General features: G+C 37.1%; 2 protein-coding genes across 4 annotated transcripts in view; one reads left to right on the top strand and one right to left on the bottom strand.

The window, feature by feature from the left end:
- The first annotated feature begins 3396 nt into the window (after positions 1-3396).
- Positions 3397-22723, top strand: part of ABRA (actin binding Rho activating protein) — a 110773-nt gene continuing 91446 nt past the window's right edge. Inside the window, exons 1-2 of one of the 2 annotated variants that reach the window (XR_014026010.1) lie at positions 3397-4144; positions 12033-13680. Coding sequence is in view for 1 of the 2 variants with exons in the window: in XM_081324446.1 (XP_081180572.1) it covers positions 3441-4144; positions 12033-12495 (1167 nt within the window). In the remaining variant the exon portion in view is untranslated. Of the gene's footprint in view, positions 4145-12032; positions 14001-22723 lie in introns of those variants that run through there. The other variant, XM_081324446.1, reaches the window with a different exon arrangement.
- Positions 16277-22723, bottom strand: part of OXR1 (oxidation resistance 1) — a 60190-nt gene continuing 53743 nt past the window's right edge. For both annotated transcript variants that reach the window (XM_081324444.1, XM_081324445.1), the window contains 4 exons: positions 21952-22104; positions 18623-18718; positions 17898-17971; positions 16277-16885 (listed from right to left, as the gene is read on the bottom strand). In XM_081324444.1, the coding sequence (XP_081180570.1) occupies positions 16750-16885; positions 17898-17971; positions 18623-18718; positions 21952-22104 (459 nt within the window). In that variant the 3' untranslated portion in view covers positions 16277-16749. The remainder of the gene's footprint in view (positions 16886-17897; positions 17972-18622; positions 18719-21951; positions 22105-22723) is intronic.

Here is a 22723-nt window from a genome sequence, read left to right as displayed (position 1 = left end):
TAAAAACAAAGTAGTTTCTTTGTCCCCTCTTAACTTTCCTTATAATTTATTCCTTGTTCACCTTTTTTTTCCTTTTCCTGGCAAATGGCCATCCAAGAAAACTATTGAACTACAACCACACAGCCTCCGTGCCCGTAAACGTAATGGGGGTGGAGGGGGAGACACATGGCAGAGGGCATTCCTGGAAATAAATACAATGCGCGAAGTCCTTACGTTGTTTACAACATTGCTTTTCAAGAGTGGGTCTTTCCAGTGATTTATACCTTTGCAGGATCAGGGATGTAATTCACATGGGGAGCCCATATACAATCTACAACTTCCTTTCTTTAGAAGGTTAAACGGAAAACAGGGTTTGAGCAAGGCCAATGGGACTTTTCCTGGCATTGCATTGAATTATAATTGGGGCAGGCTTTTAACAACAGTTCCCCGTCATTTCCATGAAGAGGGAATGCTAAATCAGTTGCTTTCAATGAGAAGCCCTCTGGATTGGTTCCCCAAAAATGTTCTGGAACATACGGGAAAGCAAGCATAACAAATCATTTTGAAGAGATATCAACAGCTCTGTAGCACCTGTTTGGCATCAGTTTAATCTAATCAGTTTTGCTATCAATAAAGCCAAGTTCCAAATAAAGGGAATCCTTGATGACAATTTGTTTAATTACTATTCAGAGTTACGAAAAAAGTGACTTCTGACTGATCCTCACTCTTATGACTATTGCAGTGACCCTGGGATCATGTGATCAATATTTGGGTGCTTGGCAACTGACATATTTATGACAATTGCTGCATCCTGGGATCATATAATCACAATTTATGACTTTCCTAGGGGCTTCAAACAAGTAAAGTCAATGGGGAAGCAGGATTCACTTAATGACTGTGTGACTTACTTAACAACTGTGGCAAAAGTTGTTAACTGTTAAATATATTCAAAAGACAAGAATGGCATGAAAAAAGTTTTACCTTCTTCACTGAGGCTAATTCTCCACTGATAGTCCCTGCATGGAACTATCACAACCATTTGTTTAGTGACCATTCAAAATTACAATGGCGCTGAACAAAGTGACTTACGATGGTTTTTCCACTTACGATCATTGCAGCATCCTTGTGGTCACGTGATCAAAATTCAGGTGCTTGACAACTGGTGTGTATTTATGAGAGTTGCAATGTCCTTGGGTCATGTGCCCACCATTTGTAACCTTCCCAGCTGGCTTCCAACAAGTGAAGTCAATGGGGGAAGTCAGATTCATTTAACAATTGCATGATTTACTTAACAACAGAAGTGATTCACTTAACATCTGTGGCAAAAAAGGTCATAAAATAGGACACAACTCACTTAACAACTGTCTTGCTTAGCAATGGAAATTTTGGATTCCATTGTGGTCCTAAATCAAATACTACCTGTATCTTACTTCTATTATCCACCTATTTTGTTCCCTCTTAACAATTGTATGTGTGCCAGCTTTTAAATTTTCAGCTAGTCTGGTTTGTACGTTCTGATGAATATATTTTATTACTATCGTTCCTGGGGATTGATAGACTGATTGATTAACTGATTTTGACTATTTAAAATATGGGTTAAGTTTCCTGATTACTTCTTTTCCCCTTCTAGGACCAGTCTATAAACTAAATAAAATGAAGGCTTTCAATACTGGTTATTCTTGTCCAATGTAAAATTGACATCTTATATGATTTCAGGGAAGTTCTAGCACAGCCAGTGATTCATATGATCCAGTTTAGCTTTCTATTTGTGTCACTTACCAATGATTGCCTTTCTCTTACAAAATCTCAAGCATGTAGGATGGAAAAAGTGAGAGATGTTCTTTTCTTCCTTGCCAGACAAATATTAATCGCAACTTTTTTATTAGCAATTACAAGATTATAGCAAATGACTTGAGGACATTAAAATGTGGGAATGCTACTGCCATTTTGTAATCATAGATCGTCTATTACTAATATCAATATTAGTTGATATCTTATAATTCTCTAGTTTGCTGCAGAAAACCAAATAGTTGCCATACAACAAATAGCTGGTTTACCATCAAGCTAGATTGGTCTTTTGAATTCCTCATGAACATTTGTACAGCATCATGGGGTGGTTTCAAGGTTTCTCTATGGAAAAAAATCTACCCAGCAAACAATAAAGACAAGGGAAATTAGCATTGCAGCATAAGATTGTTTAAGGGGTTTTGCATGGAAAATCCTACCTTGTCATCAATAAAGGCAGAGGGAAAACAACTGTTTTTCCTGAGATTGTTGCCAGATTCTCAGTTAAAAAAAGGGGAAAAAGCTAAAAGGGAAAAATAGAAATGAAGATCTCCTGCACTTGCAATACATTTTGAAATTAAAGAAGGATCAAATTAGTTTTGATGAGTCTTTATGGCTGTAGAATCTGTCCCTACAGAACCCCTTTTTGATACTTCTATCGAGCTCCTGGAAGCCAAACTTGGGCGGAATGGGCAACTCGCTTTGGTCAAATCGCCCTGGCTATCTTGCCATGACTATCTTGCTGCAGCCAATTCACCACGGCCATTTCACCGCACACAACTCGCTGTGGCCAACTTATACAGGACAACTCACAGTGAACAATTCCATGTGGGATAATGCAATGTGATAAATGTTATCTGCCACTGTTTCTTCGACATTGGCAAAAATGGAAATAATGTAGAAAAAACAGTGGCAGATAACATTTATCGCTTTGAGTTATTCCGCATGGATTATCCTGTGGAGAGTTGTCCCACAGCAAGCTGGCTGTGGCGAGTTGGCCATGATGAGATGGCTGTGGTGAGTTGACTGTGATGAGTTGTCCTAGACTTCTGAGTGGAATGGGGTTTTACAAATGCAGGAAAAATAGTGAAAAGCATTTTGTTAATATACTAATAAGGTTTCTTTCCTTCAATAAAACACAGTCAATTGGAAGAGCCGTATCTGAGTCACCTTTTATGGGCTTAGTAATCTGGCATTGTTACAAAGTCACAAAGTTTGCTAGTTAAAAGTAAAAGCCTCTTGAATTGTAATTCCAAATGCTCTCATCTGTTTTTCTGGAGTCAGCAAAGAGAAACTATCTAATTAGGCAAGGCCCATTTCTTTAGGAAAGCAAAGCATGAACACGTCCCACCGTCAAACTAAATGTATAAGATGCCTCTGTTAATTTCCACCACAGCTGCATCTGACACATGAGGGAACCACGTCACTCATATTTACCATATCAAGTGTCCAACTGCTGTGGTGAAATACAAGCTGGGCCTTTTAAAAAAAGATCACTGTCAGAATAAGGCTATTCTTTCTATGTGAGAAATGCTTCCCATACTTTCTAGCTTCATGCAGCCCAGCCTTCTATCTATTTAAATCTCCACAATCCTTCCCTGCTTGTTATTTGCTACAAGAAACAATCTGAGCTGAGTTTTAACATAAGCAAACGCTGGAAAACCATAGACAAAGCCATGTCACCAGAACACCAGTATACCACGTCTTCCAAGAGGGCCATCAAAAAAATCCGAATGACTAGCTTGGTTATCAGCTTGGCAAAGGGTTGGCAGCAGTGGGCAAGTGAACACAACACCAAGCAAGCCCAGGAACCTAGTGGATGGGTACCCAATGAAGAGAAATCACCAAATGATCCAAGAGAGTGGACACCTCCGAAACATTTGCCAACTTTCAAGAAAGATGAGTCAAAAACTGAGATACAATTTCCCTCAGAACAGCAAGTGTCAAACAAAGATGGGAAACAAAGTCCAAATGAGTCAACAGAAGCTCTTGAGAAATTTAATATTAGAAGTAAAGAAGTTACCAAAAGCGTAGTAAGGTCACTCTCTGAAAGAAGTAGTGACATTGGTCTTCTCAGCAACAAATATGAACAAGATGAATTTGCCGAGACAGGAAAGATCGTCAATGACACTAAAAATATTGATCAAATCCTTAGTAATAAAATGTCTCCTACAAGAAGGAGAAAGTGCTCTAATTTGGTATCAGAGATGACAAAGGAATGGAAACGTTTGGAACAAGAAGAACTACAGGACTATCGGAACAACAGTTTGGATACAGAAGACAGCGGCTATGGTGAAGACACAGAGGATGGACAAGACACAGATCATAATATCCAAGAAATACGGAGTGTTGTGAGGATAAAACATCCCATGGCCTCATAGTAAGTAATTACTGTATTTTCCAAAATCGCCTTGTTATAAGAAAATGCTTTTGTGTAAACATTAGTGCTTTCTGAAGTCAGCACAGAGGTCATCCTTGACTTATGACTACAATTTGCATTGCTGACACAGTTGTTAAGTGATTTTTGCCCAATTTTATGATCTTTCTTGCCACATTTGTTATGCGAATCACTTAGTTGCTAAGTTAGTAACACAGTTGTAAAGTGAACCTGGCTTCCCTATTGAATTTGCTTGTCAGAAAGTCACAAAAGGTAATCACTTGACTCCAGGACACTCCAACTGTCATAAATAGCAGCCAGTTGCTAATTTTGATCACGAGACCATGGAGATGCTGCAACAGTCACAACTGTAAAAAACAATCATGTTATTTTTTCAGTGCCATTGTAAATTCGGTCACTAAATAAATGGTTCTAAGATGAGGACTTCCTGTGTCAGTATGTGATTTATTCTATTCAGTGCCAGCTCAATCATATTTTGGAACACTAATGGAGGGAGGAAATGATTGGAGGGGGTCTAAATGATGAGCTGACATGTATAAATAGGCCACAGAAGGGATGAAGTTTCTCCATAGCAGCAGCATTCATTTATCTCCAAGTAGCCATTTTCATCTGAAGCCAAAATGAAAATGTAGGAGCAGAAAGCGAAAATGGAAAGGATACAGGAAGAGGTCAAACTTTAAATATGAAAAATGCTTTATATTTTCCAAAAAAATTTCAAGAATCTAAAAGTTGCTTGTATTAATATTTAATTAGATCCATTTTTTAAAAAGAACTGAGGCAATAATATTTGGAATAGGAAAGTTTCTGCAAAGATACCATTTAACCCGTTTTAGAACCCTTTGAGAGCTGTATGCAACGAAACTTCATTTTAATGTATAACAGTTAGTGTACATTTAAAGTGACAATAAAGTTATTATTTTAGAACAGGGATGTCAAACTATCGGTCTGCGGGCTAGACACGTCACGTGGAAGCCACACCAACTCCATTGTTCTAAAATGATGGCAGAGGAAACCATTAGGCACTTCCACCTGTTTTTATTTGCTAGCCCAATTTTCCCAATGTATATTGGTTTTGGACATATCTGCAAGGCAGAAGGCTGAAGGCTGGGACAGCCGTATGCTGTCAAGGCGCACATGGGCCAAGCATTCCTTCAATTATTTAGTCTGATCAACTGTTGTTATATTCAGGTAGACCTTGACCTATATCCATTCGTTTAGTGACCATTTGCAGTTACACCACCACTGAAAAAGTGACTTACAACTAGTCCTCACATTTATGACTGCTGCAACATCCAGTCATATGATCAAAATTTGAGTACTTGGAAACAGGCATGTATTTACAAGGGTTGCAGCATCTCAGGCTCATTTGAATGCAATTTCTGCCCTTCCTAGTAAACTTCCAACAAGCAAAGTCAATGGGAGAAGATGGATTTGCTTAATGACTGCATGAGTCACTCAACAACTGTAGTGATTTGCTTAACCATGGTTAAAAAAGGTTGCAAAATTGAGCACAACTCACTTAACTACAGCCTTGCTTGGCAACAGAAGTTCTGGTTCCAATTGTGGTCATAAGTTGAGGGCTACATGCATCAAAAAGAGACATTGCATTTCATCAATAGCTACTTGTCTACTTACTCATTGTTACAATATTCCTTACTTTTTGTTTGACCACAAGAGTATCCTAATTCATTTTCTTGCACAGCTTACTAGACTGGTGTATGTGTGTATAATTGCATCGTACAGGGTCGTTCATATGTGTTAAAAATTGTGCAAAACTATCAGAGCAACCAATGGTTTTCATACATTAGTATGTAAGCCATCACGTCCATAACCATGGCCAATCTGCTCACTCATTCAATCTATCTAGCAAATCTAGCAAACTATCAGGTGATGGTCAAACGAAAAAGCTTGATGAATGTGAAAGTCTTCTATATGTTAACAGGTGATGATATGCACTCCAGTAAATAAGGAGCAGCTATAGCAAGACAGAGACAATATTCTGCTGAGCAGTTTCATTGGAAGCCGTTTCAGTTGAAAGTTCCCCCAAAGTCCAGTGGCTTCATTGACAATTCACAAATATTTCTAAACAGATGAGATTTAGCATATATCAGTCTTAACAATGGTTCATTCAAGTTAACGTGAAACTGCTCCAAGTTACCATGAATTACTCACTAAAAATAAAATGGAACTGTTGCAGCGATGTAAGTAATCACTAGCCAGATCATATGAACCTTTCTAAGGTTTTAATGAGGTCAAACCTTACTGGGGCTCTCCAGAAGAAGATAAGTGTGTGTGTGTGTGTGTGTGTGTGTACATATACATACATTCATAAATAAATATATATAGTCCACGGTTAATGTATTTATCTTTTGCTCTTTTTATGATGTAGTTTGTTTTTTGTTGAGCTCTTATAGAAGTATAATGAAACTCAAGAAAAAAACATAGTCTACATTCTAAGCTCTAAGCAGCTGAGTTTTAAAACATGCTGAGCCATATTGCTATCTTACTTCTTTAAACATTGTTTTCTGCATTTATAGATTTTTATGTTTTGAAATATAGTTGTAGTTCAAATATATTATTTCAGTTATTAAGCTTCCATAAAAACTACCTGTTCATCTATTATCTATTCTCTCTACGTCTATCTCTCTATTGTAGCATCTAACAAAGGAAGTAGTTTTGAAGAAAGCAGATAAATTAGCATATGAGTTGTAACTTTTTAAAAAAATGACAAGTTTTTGTTTATGGAGTACCAGTAATTTTCTGACTCTCACTGTTCACCTTCTGTAGGCTGAACTATATTTAACCGGTAATTCTTGGAATTACTTCCAAGTGGTTGGAAATGGAAAGAGATGAAGGCTATTCATTTCTTTCTTCCCCAGCTGTCTATGCCTGCTGGTCACTCAACTGCATTTGCCCCCCACCCAAAACAAAGAGATTGAAATATAATCCTTTCAGCTTTGAATGAAAGTGCTGATAATAAGAGCTTCTTTATTCTCTGTTTGCTTGAGTGTTGTTGGTGGTTTTTGAGCTTATTGTATTTTTGAAGGTGGTGGTGATGTCAGAGCTTGTGTGGTCTTCCAGTAGACATTTCCACTGATCAAGTCTCCCTGGCTGCCTAGGCAGAAAAAGACTATTGGAATTGGTTTTTCTGTTCTGTTCTGTTGACATCTCTTTAAAATCAGTCACGTCTGCAGGATGCACCTGCACCCATTTGAATAAAATCCTGCCCCTTTTTCCATGTAACATCCATATGATACACATTAAAAGGGGGAGGGGGAGGCTTCAATCAGATGTCATTGCCATGTTGACTTTTTGACATCTGTAGGTTGATGGTTTTAATATAATCAAGATTTTAATTGAAGCATAGGAGCCAGGAAATGCAGACATCAAGAAGAAAATCAGTTGTGAATGGTAGGACATTCTACATAAGCATTTGTTGTTGTTAGCTGCGAAGTCGTGTCCGACCCATCGCGACCCTATGGACAATGTTCCTCCAGGCCTTCCTGTCCTCTACCATCTTCTGGAGTCCATTTAAGCTCACGCCTACTGCTTCAGTGACTCCATCCAGCCACATCATTCTCTGTCGTCCCCTTCTTCTCTTGCCCTCAATCTTTCCCAGCATTAGGCTCTTCTCCAGTGAGTCCTTCCTTCTCATTAGGTGGCCAAAGTATTTGAGTTTTAGCTTCAGGATCTGGCCTTCTAAAGAGCAGTCTCCTAGGACTGACTGGTTTGATCGCCTTGCAGTCCAAGGGACTCGCAGGAGTCTTCTCCAGCACCATAGTTCAAAGGCCTCAATTCTTTGGCGCTCAGCCTTTCTTATGGTCCAACTGTCACAGCCATACATTGCAACTGGGAAGACCATAGCCTTGACTATACGCACTTTTGTTGACAGGGTGATGTCTCTGCTTTTTAGTGTGCTGTCTAGATTTGCCATGGCTTTTCTCCCCAGGAACAAGCGTCTTTTAATTTCTTGGCTACAGTCCCCATCTGCAGTGATCTTGGAGCCGGATGCCATGATCTTGGTTTTCTTAATGTTAAGTTTCAACCCAACTTTTGCACTCTCCTTCTTCACCCACAACAAGAGGCTCTTTAGTTCTTCTTCACTTTCTGCCATTAGAGTGGTATCATCTGCATATCTTAGGTTGTTGATATTTCTTCCGGCAATCTTAATTCCAACTTTTGATTCATCTAGCCCTGCCTTTCTCATGATGTGCTCTGCATATAAGTTAAATGGCAGGGCGACACTATCCCCCAACTAAATATCAGAAATCTACAATTCCCCCATGATAATTTCACAGGAGTTCTTTTTTCCTTTAAAAAAATCAAATTCTTATTTAGGATTTGAATGAGACTTGATGGAGAAAGTTACTATGTATACACATACACACACCCAAAACACTAACTACATGCTATAGTATATCTGAATCCTTCTATTCAAGAGTCAAAAATGCTTCTCGTTTTAGATAGGAAAGGCAAGAGTTGTAACGGCAAAGAATTCTTCTGGGAAACAGAGCTTGGGCATTTGGAGGATGAGGTTAAAGCAGAGCTGAAACCAAAATAAAGCAGTGCTAATTTAGCCCACTATAAAGGCAACTAAAATGGAAAGGTGATGATAGTGTTCGACTTGAATGGATTAAAGTACTAAGTGAAATTTCTTCTTTCTTTCTTTCCTATTGCCTTTCTTTCTCTTACTTTCTTTTTCCTTCCTTCCTCACCCATCTCACTGATACAGTGAGATGCTGTATTGAGACACATGCTCTATTGAGACCTGCAGTCAGGATGAGGAGAAGACTGTGGTCAGCTCTACCCCCACCCAACCCTGCACTCTTCATCTCTGCCTCTGACTATGCCATATTAATGGGAAAACAACCTTGGCTATGTTCAGAGAGATCAATATTTCTGTACTTGCACTGTGGGCCAAGAAGTAATTTAAATGTTTTGGAGGCAGATTTCTCAAAGTATCCAGAATAAAAGACATTTGTTAGCATGCCAAGCTGTCTAAAAGCTGATAAATTAACTTGTGATTTTTAGTGAGTGGACAACTGACCTATTTATTCAAAATATATTTAAAGGGTGTTATTGTCCTTGAATATATAAGAAGTATAGGAACAACTAGCGTCCTGAACTGGGATTATAAGTGAATTCCTGGTTAATATTCCTCTGGAATTTATTTGATAATTACTTTCCAGGTAGCGTGCATGGACCACAGAAAGATAAGAATATGGATCTTACTTAAAGGTAATATTTTGTCCCCTGTGTTTGATCCCACAAACCTTCATGGACAAGTGGAACATAAGATGCAATAGTGACACATCCCAATTTGCTGTTAAGTATGGGGACGCCTACAGACAAGGTATAGCTCAGGCAGAGAATTCTGGATAAGATCAAATATAGAAAAATAATTCAGTTAGCTAATCAGCTGAATAACTAAGCTACATGTGAATAGCTTGTTGTGCCTAAATATCACAGAACCTTCATACTATCCAGCAATCCTAAAAAGTAAATAGATAGAGAATACCGTAGTGATTTCTAAGTAGGTCATAAGCATAACTATTGTTCACTTCCTATGAGAATCAGAGGATGGGAATCAAGAGAAGAGGAAGTATGAGTTTCTCTTCAATCTTGGCTAGAAGTGTTTCTTAAGACACCAACTGTGTTGAATAAGATCTAAGAATTCAAGCTTAATGCTCCCAAAGTCTAAGACTAAACAAAAAAATATATATAGACAGATGCAAAGTCTCATTTTTAGTCCCATCCTTTTTTGGTTTGTCCCCCTGTAAGCAGTGAATTTATTAAAATTAATATAACTTTTAAAACATCTTTCTTTAGGCACACGCTTAAGTCTAACACCCCGCCCCCAATAGATTACTTTGATAAATAGCAGTGTAAGCTCTAAGCCAATTTGTTCCCAATTATTTTAAAGCATGCATGACTCTAATATCTCTTGTTTGCTACCAGAAATTTTATTTGTCACCTCTTCCAACAAGATATTCAGAGAAGTGAAGGGACTATATGTACACCAAGTGTTTCCAGGGAAAGCCTTTGAAGGAGCTGTGCTGAGTTTCCAACAGAGGTGGTTTTAATGATTAAAAGAGCTCTTTATCCTTCTAGATGCCAGACCTCAAAAAGAATATAGTGGAATTAAGAGAAAATTCAGAGGAAGACAATTAAGAGGATCAAAGATTGGAACAGTTTCCATATGAGAAAAGGTTGTGACAGTGTTCGGGTCTGTCCAGATCCTTCTGTATCTTAAGCCTATCTTCTGGCAGGAATAGCCAATACTCCAGAAGATAGGCTTAAGATACAGAAGGATCTGGACAGACTCGAACACTGGACACTATCTAACAAAATGAAATTCAATGGTGAAAAAAGTAAGGTTCTACATTTAGGCAGGAAAAATCAAATGCATAGGTATAGTATAGGTGGTACCTTGCTCAATAGTAGTAACTGTGAGAGGGATCTCGGAGTCTTAGCAGACAATCACTTCAATATGAGCCAGCAGTGTGCTGCAGCTGCCAAAAAAGCCAACACAGTGCTAGGCTGCATTAACAGAGGGATAGAATCAAGATCAAGTGAAGTACTAATACCACTTTACAATGCTTTGGTAAGGCCACACCTGGAATACTGCATCCAGTTTTGGTCACCACAATGTAAAAAAGATGTCGAGACTCTAGAAAGGGTACAGAGAAGAGCAACCAAGATGATTAGGGGGCTGGAGGCTAAAACATATAGGGAACGGTTGCTGGAATTGGGTATGTGTAGTTTAATGAAGAGAAGGGTGAGGGGTGACATGATAGCAGTGTTCCAATATCTCAGGGGCTACCACAAAGAAGAGGGAGTCAAGTCAAGCTATTCTCCAAAGCACCTGAAAGCAGGACAAGAAAAAACGGATGGAAACTAGTCAAGGAGAGAAGCAACCTAGAACTAAGGAGAAACTTCCTGACAGTTAGAACAATTAACCAGTGGAACAACCTGCCTCCAGAGGTGGTGAATGCTCCAACACTGGAGGTTTTTAAGAAGAGACTGGACAGCCATTTGCCTGAAATGGTATAAGGTTTCCTGCCTGAGCAGGGGGTTGGACTAGATGACCTCCAAGTTCCCTTCCAACTTTATTATTATTATTATTATTATTATTATTATTATTATTATTATTATTATTATTATTATTATTATTATTATTATTATTATTATTATTATTATTATTATTATTGCCTTTTAATAATTAAAAAAAAACCTGCACGATCAAATTGTATAAAATTATGCATGGAGTGAATAAGGTGAACAAAAACAAACTGAAGCCACCCAATGAAATTGAATCCTGGAAGAATCAGGGGAAAAAGGATTTTAAACTAAAATTAAAAGGGGTAATTTAGCTTTGGAATTCATTACCATGAAATGTGGTGATGGCTACCAGCCTGTCTTAAAAAAAAGAATTGGACCAGTTTATGGAGATTATGGGAATCAATTCCTATCTGATGGCAGTGGAACACCTTGTGAAGGCATCTGCTGGGAGACTGGTGGGCTTCCTTGTGCAGTTGACTGGCCACTGTGAGAACAGCCTGCTGGATTAAATTGATCAGGGAATCAATCTGTTCTCATTTCCTTCAGTTCTTTTAGAAAATTATGCCATGCAGATGTAATTAATGAGAATGGTGTTATTTTCCCTTAAATTAAAATGAATGGATCTAATCCAAAACAGAAGCTTTTATTTTCAGGTAAGAGGCAGCAAATAATCAAAGGAAAAAGTGATTTAGAATCAGTGATAACATGCCACCTAGTGGTTTGTGGTCTAAATCAGATTAATGAACTTTACCAAAATATTTCACTAAAGCCTCATCGCAGCTATCTTTTTTTCTTTCTTTCTCTGCAGCAAGAATAAAAATCTCAAGTTGTCTAAGAATTACAGTCCTGTCTACAATCTAAAGGAGCGATGGGAAGGATGGGCTGATGAACATGTGACAGTACAAAAACTCAATCCTTTCAGTGAGGAGTTTGACTATGAGCTTGCTATGGCCACCCGTCTGCATAAAGGAGATGAGGGCTATGGTCATCCTAAAGAAGGTACGAAGACAGCAGAACGAGCCAAGAGAGCAGAGGGCCACATCCACCGGGAGATGAAAGACATGTGTTTCATCATCAGAACAATGGCTCAGCCACAACGTGATGGCAAGATCCAAGTCACTTTTGCTGATCTCTTTGACAGATACGTTCACATTTCAGATAAAGTGGTTGGAATACTCCTGAGGGCCAGAAAACATGGAATGTTAGACTTTGAGGGAGAAATGTTGTGGCAAGGCCGGGATGATGCTGTTCTAATAACTTTGTTAGAATAAGGTCTTTTTCCTCACAGGATAAACCAAAGGGCATCCTTGTATTCAGAATTTTTTATCAAAAGTTTTATCAGACATCAAAGCTTTCATTGGTACTCAGAACTTATCTATTATTACTTAACAATAGTATCTCCATATTATTCCATTTATATGTTATTATTTATTAAGTACATAGATTGTTCTACCAGTAGTATCTAATTAACTATGTTTGGTCAGATTTCTATATAAAGAATGAAGATGATATAGAAGATGGTCCACTTCAGCTGCCTTATGAATCAGATGTTTAGTAGAAACTAATTTTTCAGAGATCTGGTTAGTACTGGGAGCTTCAGACAACCCAGGCTATTGATGTGGTTGCTCCCTCTCTTAAGTTCATCAACCCCAGTTCACTTTTTATTTACAGAGGATCTCCAGCAGATAAAATGACAGATAAAAAGTTTAGAGCACCCAGAGAAAGAAAAAATGAACTCAACCAAAAATCATATACAACCCCAAGTTCAGCCCTACTTTTCCTCCCCAAAATAAGGAATTTTTCACAATTTTCTTTTTTGTGCTGATGGATTGTTAAGTCAATGGCCTTGTTTAGAGTAGTGATTTTAATTAATGTTAGACATTTCAGAAATTTAAGAATATGAGCTCATTAAATCTGCTTTAAAACATGGTGAGGTCCATGGTCATGTGATGTTATAATAATAATACTTTGTAATAAATCTGATTGCCATTACTTAAAAGATGTGTAAAGTATATGGGGATCCCATTCTGAGTTAGTGGGTACAGTGGATAAATTCCAAACTTCTTGTCAGTGTTCACTGATTGCCTATTCTAAAAATGGCTGCCATGGGAATATACCCACATATAAATCTTTAAATCATTAATTTACCACATTTCTCACCATCTCTAGCAGTTGTTGAAACAGAATATAATTTATATCCCCTATTTAATGAACAGTATTTTTTTCCTGAGCAGGATACTAAGTTACAATTGTCTTGTCATTTTATCTACTAGGATAGCTTAATGATAATGATGCTGGAAGATACCATTTTGCTTTACAATACACCATCTCATTTTTAAAAATTAATTTAAAAAAGGAAAAAAGTTACTAGTTGAAGGAAACAGAACCTGGCAGATATTAAGCCAGGTATCCTTAAAGCCAACTGGGGGTCTCAGTGTTTTTTAATGATATTAGCTGTTGAAACGAATTGGTATGCTGTTTTTCAAAGTGAAAGATCCTGCATCTTCTTACAGAAGAAAAAATATGTTTTTGTGTCAATATGATGGTAAATTTCAGAGTTGCTATGCAAATATTAGTATATGTGCATGCATGTATATATAGCTTTGGAATGTTTTTTATTGTATCAAAAATACCGTTCAAGATCGCAAGAAATTATGTGCAAAAATCATAGGTGCTGTGAAATATTAATAGCATTATAAAGAAAGTTTGTTATAAGCAAATAACATTTCACATTTAATCAATAAAGTTTTTTGCATCCATAGACTGAGAATAAAAGCTTGATCCCAGGACAAGGATATTATTTTCAGGTTTATGTCTGCTAATTTTGTTTCAAGATTTGGATTATGAAAGTTCACTGAGGACAGTTTATACCATCAATTGATCTAAATTAAGCTGTAGATATTAAATATTTCTGTCAAATATAGGAATGTGATCCATTTCAAAATCTTATTTATATTAGCAAGTGAAATGCACTTCAAATTCAGTCGATACAATGGGATGAATGAAAAAGAATGAAATAAATTTAATGATTTTTCTGAGATGGAAAAGATTGTTTTTTTAATGCCAAGGAAATAGCCTATTATTTTTCTGAATCAATGTTAGTAGCATTTTTAAGGTTTCCTGAAGCTTAAAGATTCTAATTCTATTATATAGCTGCAGTTGTTCACTTGATTTTTCTTACTGGAAAGAAGGCGAGATGGGTAAAGCTGGGACAAAGATTATGGGTTGCTTTCCTTGGTAAATGGCAGTCTGTATTGTATATTGAAATTTCTATACAGCTGTAATGAACATTTTAGCAGCAACTCCAACATCACATGTCAAAGTGTATTACCAATTAATAAACAGTTCTGTAACAATATTTAAAACATCCAATTCCTTATCAGAAATATTTTTAGCAAGATCATGGAACTGTATCTACTTCATCACTACTAGTATTTTGCTATGATGTAATACTTTGGCCACCTAATGAGAAGGAAGGACTCACTGGAGAAGAGCCTAATGCTGGGAAAGATTGAGGGCAAGAGAAGAAGGAGACAACAGAGAATGAGATGGCTGGATGGAGTCACTGAAGCAGTAGGCGTGAGCTTAAATGGACTCCAGAAGATGGTAGAGGACAGGAAGGCCTGGAGGAACATTGTCCATAGGGTCGCGATGGGTCGGACACGACTTCGCAGCTAACAACAACAACAACAATACTTTGAACCTGATTGCTAATTACAAAATGGCCATGCATCTAAATAAAGCCCAACTCAAGTTTAATTACATGAATTTAGATTTATTTGCTTTATATCACTATTACCTTATAGTATTTTAATCCATCACAGGGTTGTTTAGTTAGTGAACCCACAAAGACAATAACACTGCTGTGGAAGACCAAAGGGGGGGGGAAAGCTATTTTAATTTATTTACACTTCTTTGTCTGTAAATATTAAATCTACATATACTCTACTAATAGGAGTAAAGAGCTATACATTGAGACAGAAAACAATGCTGTGTGGTTTTTTTAGCAATATAAAGCATGAACATATTGTAGGATAAAATATTCTCTTTTCCATTATCACAGCAGTAAGCATTTCCCAGGTAATTCTGAAACAACTTATATTAGTAACATTCTATACAACTATAGCTAATTATTTGAGCTAAGCCATTTGGCTTTTTATTCCATTGCTAGAATAATTTAAAGTGCTAGAAGCAACCCGTCAATTAATACTTCCCTCCCCCAAAATAACAAAAACTACTTTTAAACATTAATGTACAAGTTAATATATACAATATTCATTTGAAATAGAATAGCTGAGATTTCAGCACAAAGTTGTTCACTGTCACATTTAACAGCATTTTTAAATTAGTTTTCTTTTGCATAAACATAGAATATAAGCTTTGAAACAACTGTTGTTATTGCCACAATGGCTTTTTAGTTTTTCTACAAAAGTGGACAAGAGCTACTGATTTACTATAATTTTTCTTTTTTTTTCTTTTTTTTTCTTTTTGCTTTGAGGTCACAGAACAGTAAATTTTGCATATTAACACATCTACTGAGTTATGATGTCTATCTAGAGTACGTTACCCCATTGCATCAGAGCTGGTGCAAACTGCAGTTTTACAACACAGATCCACTCAAAAGAAGAGAAAAACACCACAACTATTTTGTTTTCTGTTTTGGACAGGAGCAATTCTTGGAGATGATGTGCTACAAGGCTACAACAGAAGAACTATAAAACAGTGTGGTGTGTTATGTATGTGTGTGCATGTATAGATATACACACAGACACATATGCATACATTTGATGCATATTATAGCTGTTTGGAAAAAATGCATCTGTTTCATAGCTTTAGCAATAAGAAGGTATTATATGTACTATGAATTACTCACTGCATTATGCTTACTTTTCAAGTTGCTAATTGCTCTTTTATATATCTTGACCACATAGCTGAATCCTTGCCCAGCATTTGTCCCAAGCCTGCAGATCATTTAATGGCATGTGCAAAATGCTTCAATACAATCAATAGGCAGTTTCAACCGTAAAATACAACAGATACCAATTCATGACATATGAATAAAATATGTGGTGATATTTGATTGAAATAAACAGCCAAGACTGATCACTGCTGGTAAATTCTGAACCTCTCTTACTTAGGCCAAGTAAATACAGTATAACTCAATTAGATTTTATGTTGCTTAAATGTTGCTTCAGTGAAACTGTTAAACGGAAATAAAGGAAATTTTTGAATTGTGAGAATAAAAACAAATGGATATGTGAATGACATGATGATAAAAACCTGCCTCCCATAAAGAAATAATCAATTACGATTTGAAAGCTTTGTAACTTTCAAAAATGAAAAAAAAAATCTGAACAGTCAGTTCCCTTCCAATATGCTGATGTGAAAGACATTTTGATGGTCATGCAGAGGATGTAGAAAGGCATTGCAAAACAAGCTACATTATATTGCTTTAAGGGCTTTCTGAGCTGCATTGATCAGTATCAGGTTTGGGACAAACCTTTGTAGTATTTAACAGTTTATACTTATTCAAAGCCCCAAATTTCAATATCTTGTATTATGAAGTCTTCTTTCTTAGAAAGTGTGCGATTCCCAAAGGTTTTACAAGAGTGACTTCTTCCATGGTAGAGATCTCCATCAAGCCATAAAGCAAATTCACCCCTGCAGTGTGAAGAGAATTAGTTTGCCAGATATTAAAAATAATTTTCTTCCCATTATTGCGTATTCAATTGTGGGTCAAATTTTAAATCAATAACTTTCTTTGCAAAATTCTAATTTGAAAGCTTCAGATTGCCTTTCAATTAATTGGTCAAAGTAGAAACAGTCACCACCTTTAAGAATTTTGTTAGAGGTTCAGGTGATGACATCTCTGTTACTGTATATTTGATATAAATGATGAAATGGCAACGAGGAGATAAACAAAACCCAAATTCTTTCCTGGCATGTAGGGTCATCTAGACTTGTTCAACCCAGATCCAGCAGTCTCATATTAGCATGGCATCAATGCAGTGTAAAGACACATGCACAAATGCAAATTGAGTCCTCCATGGAAATGTTATAATAAATAAATAAAACTTTATCTTCTTAGTAGTAACACATTTAAGCCACAAGACTGCGGACTGAACAGACCTTGGGCCAAGAAAGGCACATTTTGGCTTTGAATTAAAAACTGAGTTCTTGCTTTTATATTTGCTAATGCCTAGCGATAACAAAGTAAGACAGACTAAACTGATTAAGAGTCAATCTGGATTAGTGGTGACAACGCTGACTTAGAAACTAGAAGACGGTGAATTCTAGTCTCCCCTTAGGCATAAAAGCTGGCTGGTTGACTTTATGCCAGTCCCCCTCTCACCCCAACTTACCTCACAGGGTTTTTCTTGTGGGAAAAATAGGAGAGGAAAGGAATATTGGTCTGTTTGCTGCCTTGAATTATTTATAAAAATAATAAATCTGGGATATAAATAAATAGAACTTTTTAAAAAAGAAAAGATGGCCTTTCAGACTTGTTCAAGAAAAAAATGCCAACATTAGCAAGAGGCTGCCATAAAGTAAACACTATGGGCATGGACATACTTGGAATATATATATAAGGAAGTGAAATAATATAACCGTACACCAATGTTGTACCAGAATACTGTATCAAAGTGAACAAAAATGATAAAGAACTACTAACCCTCCACCACCAAAAGCCAAGGCATCCATGTCTCCTTTAAGAAAAAACATATTATCTCCAGTCCACTTGAAGACCTAGTGGTTAGAAAAATAAATGAAGACATACAAACACAGATAAAATTATTGCTAAAAGAACAGCAACAAACATCATAAGACATCACCATCAATTTCTGCTTCAGAAAAATCCAGACTTTATTGTTAAAATGTTACAATAAATAGAGTGCCCTTATTCACTGTGATAGCCAACTAAACTTCTTTCAATATATTGAAATTCCATCTATCACTTGAATTTCTATCCCTAAATTTAGTGAATCATAAACTAATCCTAATCCCCCTTTACTAATTTATAGAAACTCTGATGTTCTGATAGGAGCAGGATTTATGAACATTTACAGAAAAGGAAACACTATTTGTTTTGTGGTGTTCATCATCATTCTTTATTGGTTTTGTGGCTGTGTATGTACTGTATATAGATGAATGTGTGTGTTTGTTTATAATAGCTTTATGGCTGGAAAATGTAATTCACGGGAAAATGTAGGGCAATCATTCATAGCAACTGCAATCTAAATTCTAAATGGTAGGCCTCACAATTCAAAATGTAATTCTGCCTATTTTTAACTGAAATTTAAATAATTTCATAGCAACATAATATTAGTAGACTAATGAATAGTGTAATCTTATTATATATTATCTAAATAATCTAGGCATTTTTTTCTTAGTTCTTACCTCAAATTCTGGGCAGAATGTAAAAAGAAAGGTTTCTCCTGTGCCATAAAACCCATCACTCACTTTAAAAGGTTCAGAAGCGAGAGCTCCAAAAATCTAAAGAAAAGAATAAAAATAATCCAGTAACCATGACATTTCTGCTGTTTTTGTGCATAATATATAGCAGGGGTCTTCAAACTCTGCCCTTTTATGACTCATGGACTTCAACTCCCAGAATTCCTCAGCCAGCATGCCTGGCTGAGAAATTCTGGGAGTTGAAGTCCATGAGTCATAAAAGGGCCGAGTTTGAAGACCTCTGATATATAGGAAACCTATCCCATGAACATGATTAGATTAATTGGAATTATCAGGAGTTTATTTCTATTCATTCCATGAAGATCAAAGCACAAGCAACCATCAAGTTGAACTAAGCCATAACTTCAGCAAGGTATTTAATGGAACATTTTTTTTGTAGACGAAAAAGATCTACTAAAATATGAAAAGACTTCCAGATGGCATTAATTCAGCAAATATACAGCACAAAACGTCTTTAAGAAGAGGTAATTCTTACACAAACATTTGGACAAGTTGTGGCTGGCTGCCATCTCTAATACTTGCCCTGTTCTTGCCAAATCAGCTTTTCCAATGTTCTTGGGCTGAAGGTGTCAGGTGGAAATGGCAAGACTAGTTTATTTAGATAGAAAGTCATCAGAACAGGATTCAGCATAGCCTGTTTGCACTTGTTTTCTCAACAGGTTATCAGATAGAAATCAGCCCAGTTTGACCACCCCCTAGCTGATTCAGTAAGTATGCCTTCCATTTATTTAAGGAAAGAGTTGGGAAAAAACGAATGCAGGAATATTGCCAGCTATTGTTTGCCTCATGTGTACAATGACTCTCCACTCCTCCTAGTCTCCCTTTTTATTCAATGCAATGGAAACCATACTCTTTCTTTTTGCTTTTGAGACTAAGGCGTAAAGGTACAATTACCAAAGTAATAAGAATGTTAATAAGGATGACGAATTTAAAAAAATAAATAAATCAGTGGGCTGTTCTTAAAAGAATTGCTCTAAAACACTTTGAGTGATAGTATGGCGTGATTATACTGACAGTAAAGACAATCTGACATAGATATTTAGTATCAAGTTCAATCCTCTGCTTACTGCAGAGTTCCAAACAGAAATGTCAGATGTCTGAGCAGCATTTTCTGTAAGTAGATCCAGCAGATGTGTGTGTGTGTGTATGTGTACATGCACACACATCCGAATACATAGCTTCAAATCAGTCTCGACTCCTGGCCACTGCCTGGACATGCCCCTGCATTTTCCTTGACAAGAAGTCAGAAACAGTTACCCACTATCTTCTCCCTGGGACTGAAGAGGCTCAAAGTAACCCAGCTGGCTTAATGCCTAAGGCAGAACTAACACTCACGGTTTTCTGGTTTCTAGCCTGGCGACTTTAACCATTACATCATTATGGCTCTCACATCCAACAAATAAAAGCTGCATCACTGATTCACTGCCGAACTGCTCTTAATTTCTAACAGACAGCAACAATTTGCTTTCCTGTAACTTCTGCTCTGCATTCTAGGTTGACACGTAACAGGTTTTGGCTTTCTCTATGTAGCATCTTTTCAGGTTTTGTATCTTCTCTCAATATACATCTCTCTTCCCCACAATCTTACCAACCATCCCAAGATGCAATAGAGATGATAAATTGTAAGGATTGCTCTTATTTGAGAAAAGATTTGAAATCTAATATTCTTCCACAAGCTTTTCTTTAAACTAAGTACCAATATTTCTCCTCTACCCTTCTTTTGAGGCATCCATCAAACTCCGAAACTGGAAGATTCTGTGTGGGTGATGGGCAACAAAAATGTTTCTGCTTGCATTCTCTTAATTCTGCATTGGGTCCAGGCTTTTCAAACACACACATATTTATGAAGTCTAGCTGTACCAGCAACAGTGTTGTGATTCAGGGTCAGCCTGTGGGTTCGGCAGTTGGGTCGGACGACTCAGAGGAGGAGGGGGGTGTTGAAGACCTTGCTGAGGGGGTTGAAGATCTTGCTGATGATTGCCCTCAGGCAGGCCCCTCCCACTTGGTCACCATGGAGACCCAGCTGTGTGAGCCTGACAGTGTGGATGAAGATGACCCACAGCTGGCCCTGTTCAAGGACGCCCAACGCAGGAGGCAGTCAAGTAGGAGTAAACAGAGGAAGGCATTGGGGCTTCTTGGAAGGAGGGAGAGAGAAGCCACGCCCTGAACTCTTTATAAAGGGAATGTGTGGGGAGGGCTGGTTTGCTGAAAGCAACCGCTCGGATAGTGTTTCAAAGCTCCTGTATCTTGGTTCGTGTCTTGTTTGTTTTTGTAGTAATAAATGTGGCAGACGTTATTCCAGCCTCTTGCTGTTTGTAAAGGGGTCGTCCCTGCTTTTGTTGCAGGGCCGGTAGCAGGCTGGTACAGAACAAACAGTTTAAATAATTCTCTAAGTGGTTATACAGTTTGTCTAATTTGTCCCTTCCTGATAACCTGTTTTATATTCACCACTGTATCTCTAATATTAAATAATACTTTGGAAGTGTAAAATATACCCATGCTTTCAAAAAATACTCAATATATTTATTGTAAAGGGAATAAATCCCAATACCTTTGTAGATTAACACATTTGTAACAACAACAACAAGAGTTGGAAAGGACTTTGGAGGTCTTCTAGTCCCACCCTTTGCTCAGGAAAGAAACCCTATACCATTTCAGACAAATGGCTGGCCAGTCTCTTCTTAAAAACTTCCAGTGTTGGAGCATTCACAACTTCTGGAGGCAGGTTGTTCCACTGATTAATTGTTCTAACTGTCAGGAAATTTCTCCTTAGTTCTAGGCTGCTTCTCTCTTTCATTAGTTTCCATCCATTGCTTCTTGTCCTGCCTTCAGGTGCTTTGGGGAATAGCTTGACTCCCTCTTTTTTGTGGCAAAGACTGATTTGATTTTTCCCCCCTATAAAAATAGTAACACTTCCATATGTTTGCAATCAAGAAATCTACTGTACTGAGTGAAGTTACCAGCAGGAAGGGCAGTGGAAAACCACTTGGGTATTATTGCCAGAAATGCTATATGGCAACAGCTACAGAGCCATCAGGCCTTGAGTTCAGCTTGCAGGAATGCTCATTTTAAAATGTATAGGTGTTTTGATATTATATGCTTAAATTCAGCCTGCTATACTGAGTTTTCTTTTAAAAAAATAAAATAACATTGAGCTTTCCTGTATGATAACTAAGTTGTCTTAGAATTTAGAATTTGTTATGGGGAAGATGGGGAGCAAAGGAAAGAAAAAGTGACTATCGCAATTTCCATACCTGTCCATCACTGTCTTTGATAACTAGCAGCACTGGTGTGTCCAAGCCTGCCATAGTTCTGTACAAAGTCTTCAAGCTCATGCCATGCTTTGCAGTACTGTAGACAAGAGTCCATGGATAGCCAATAGTTCGAGGAGGGAGCTGTTTTGTTAGCTAAAGAAACACAGGTGCAAATGAGGCACGTGCACTGAACAAAGTGATTAATCTAGAAAGGATTTTAATTCATAGGGACAAAAATATTGTGTTAAACATATAAAAAACCAAAAATTAATATTCATACTAACTTTTATAAATTCATGATGCTTTATAGCAACATTTTCAATCCTTAAGCTACACAGAGGCAAAATGAATTTGCTATATTAAAGTAATTTATCTGGACTTAAGTTCTATTGAAATTATCTGGGTTTTATTCCCAAATAAATGTTTTTAGGAGATGAGTATTTGGTCTTGTGTTTTGCTATTTGAGGTTATTAAGCTTGAACCTTGCCTGTTCAAATCATACTGTTTCAGGAACTGAAACTGTATTGCTAAATAACCTACATATATTTTGACAAACAAAGCAATAACTTGAATGAGACAAAAATCAGATTTTTTTCTATTCACCACAACGTGGTCCTTGTTTTTTCTCTTATTAGCAGCAGTCATAGCTTGCAGTGAATACAAACAACATGCAGGAACATATAATATCTCATAAAAAACACTGTAAACTGCAAGTCATGGTACTTAATGTCACTAAAAGCCACTAGGCATACTGAAAGCACCATTTGGAGAT

This window comes from Vipera berus (genome assembly GCF_964194415.1).
Source record: "Vipera berus genome assembly, chromosome: 3".
Taxonomy (NCBI): Eukaryota; Metazoa; Chordata; class Lepidosauria; order Squamata; family Viperidae; genus Vipera; species Vipera berus.
This window is presented reverse-complemented; position numbering and strand designations above follow the sequence as displayed.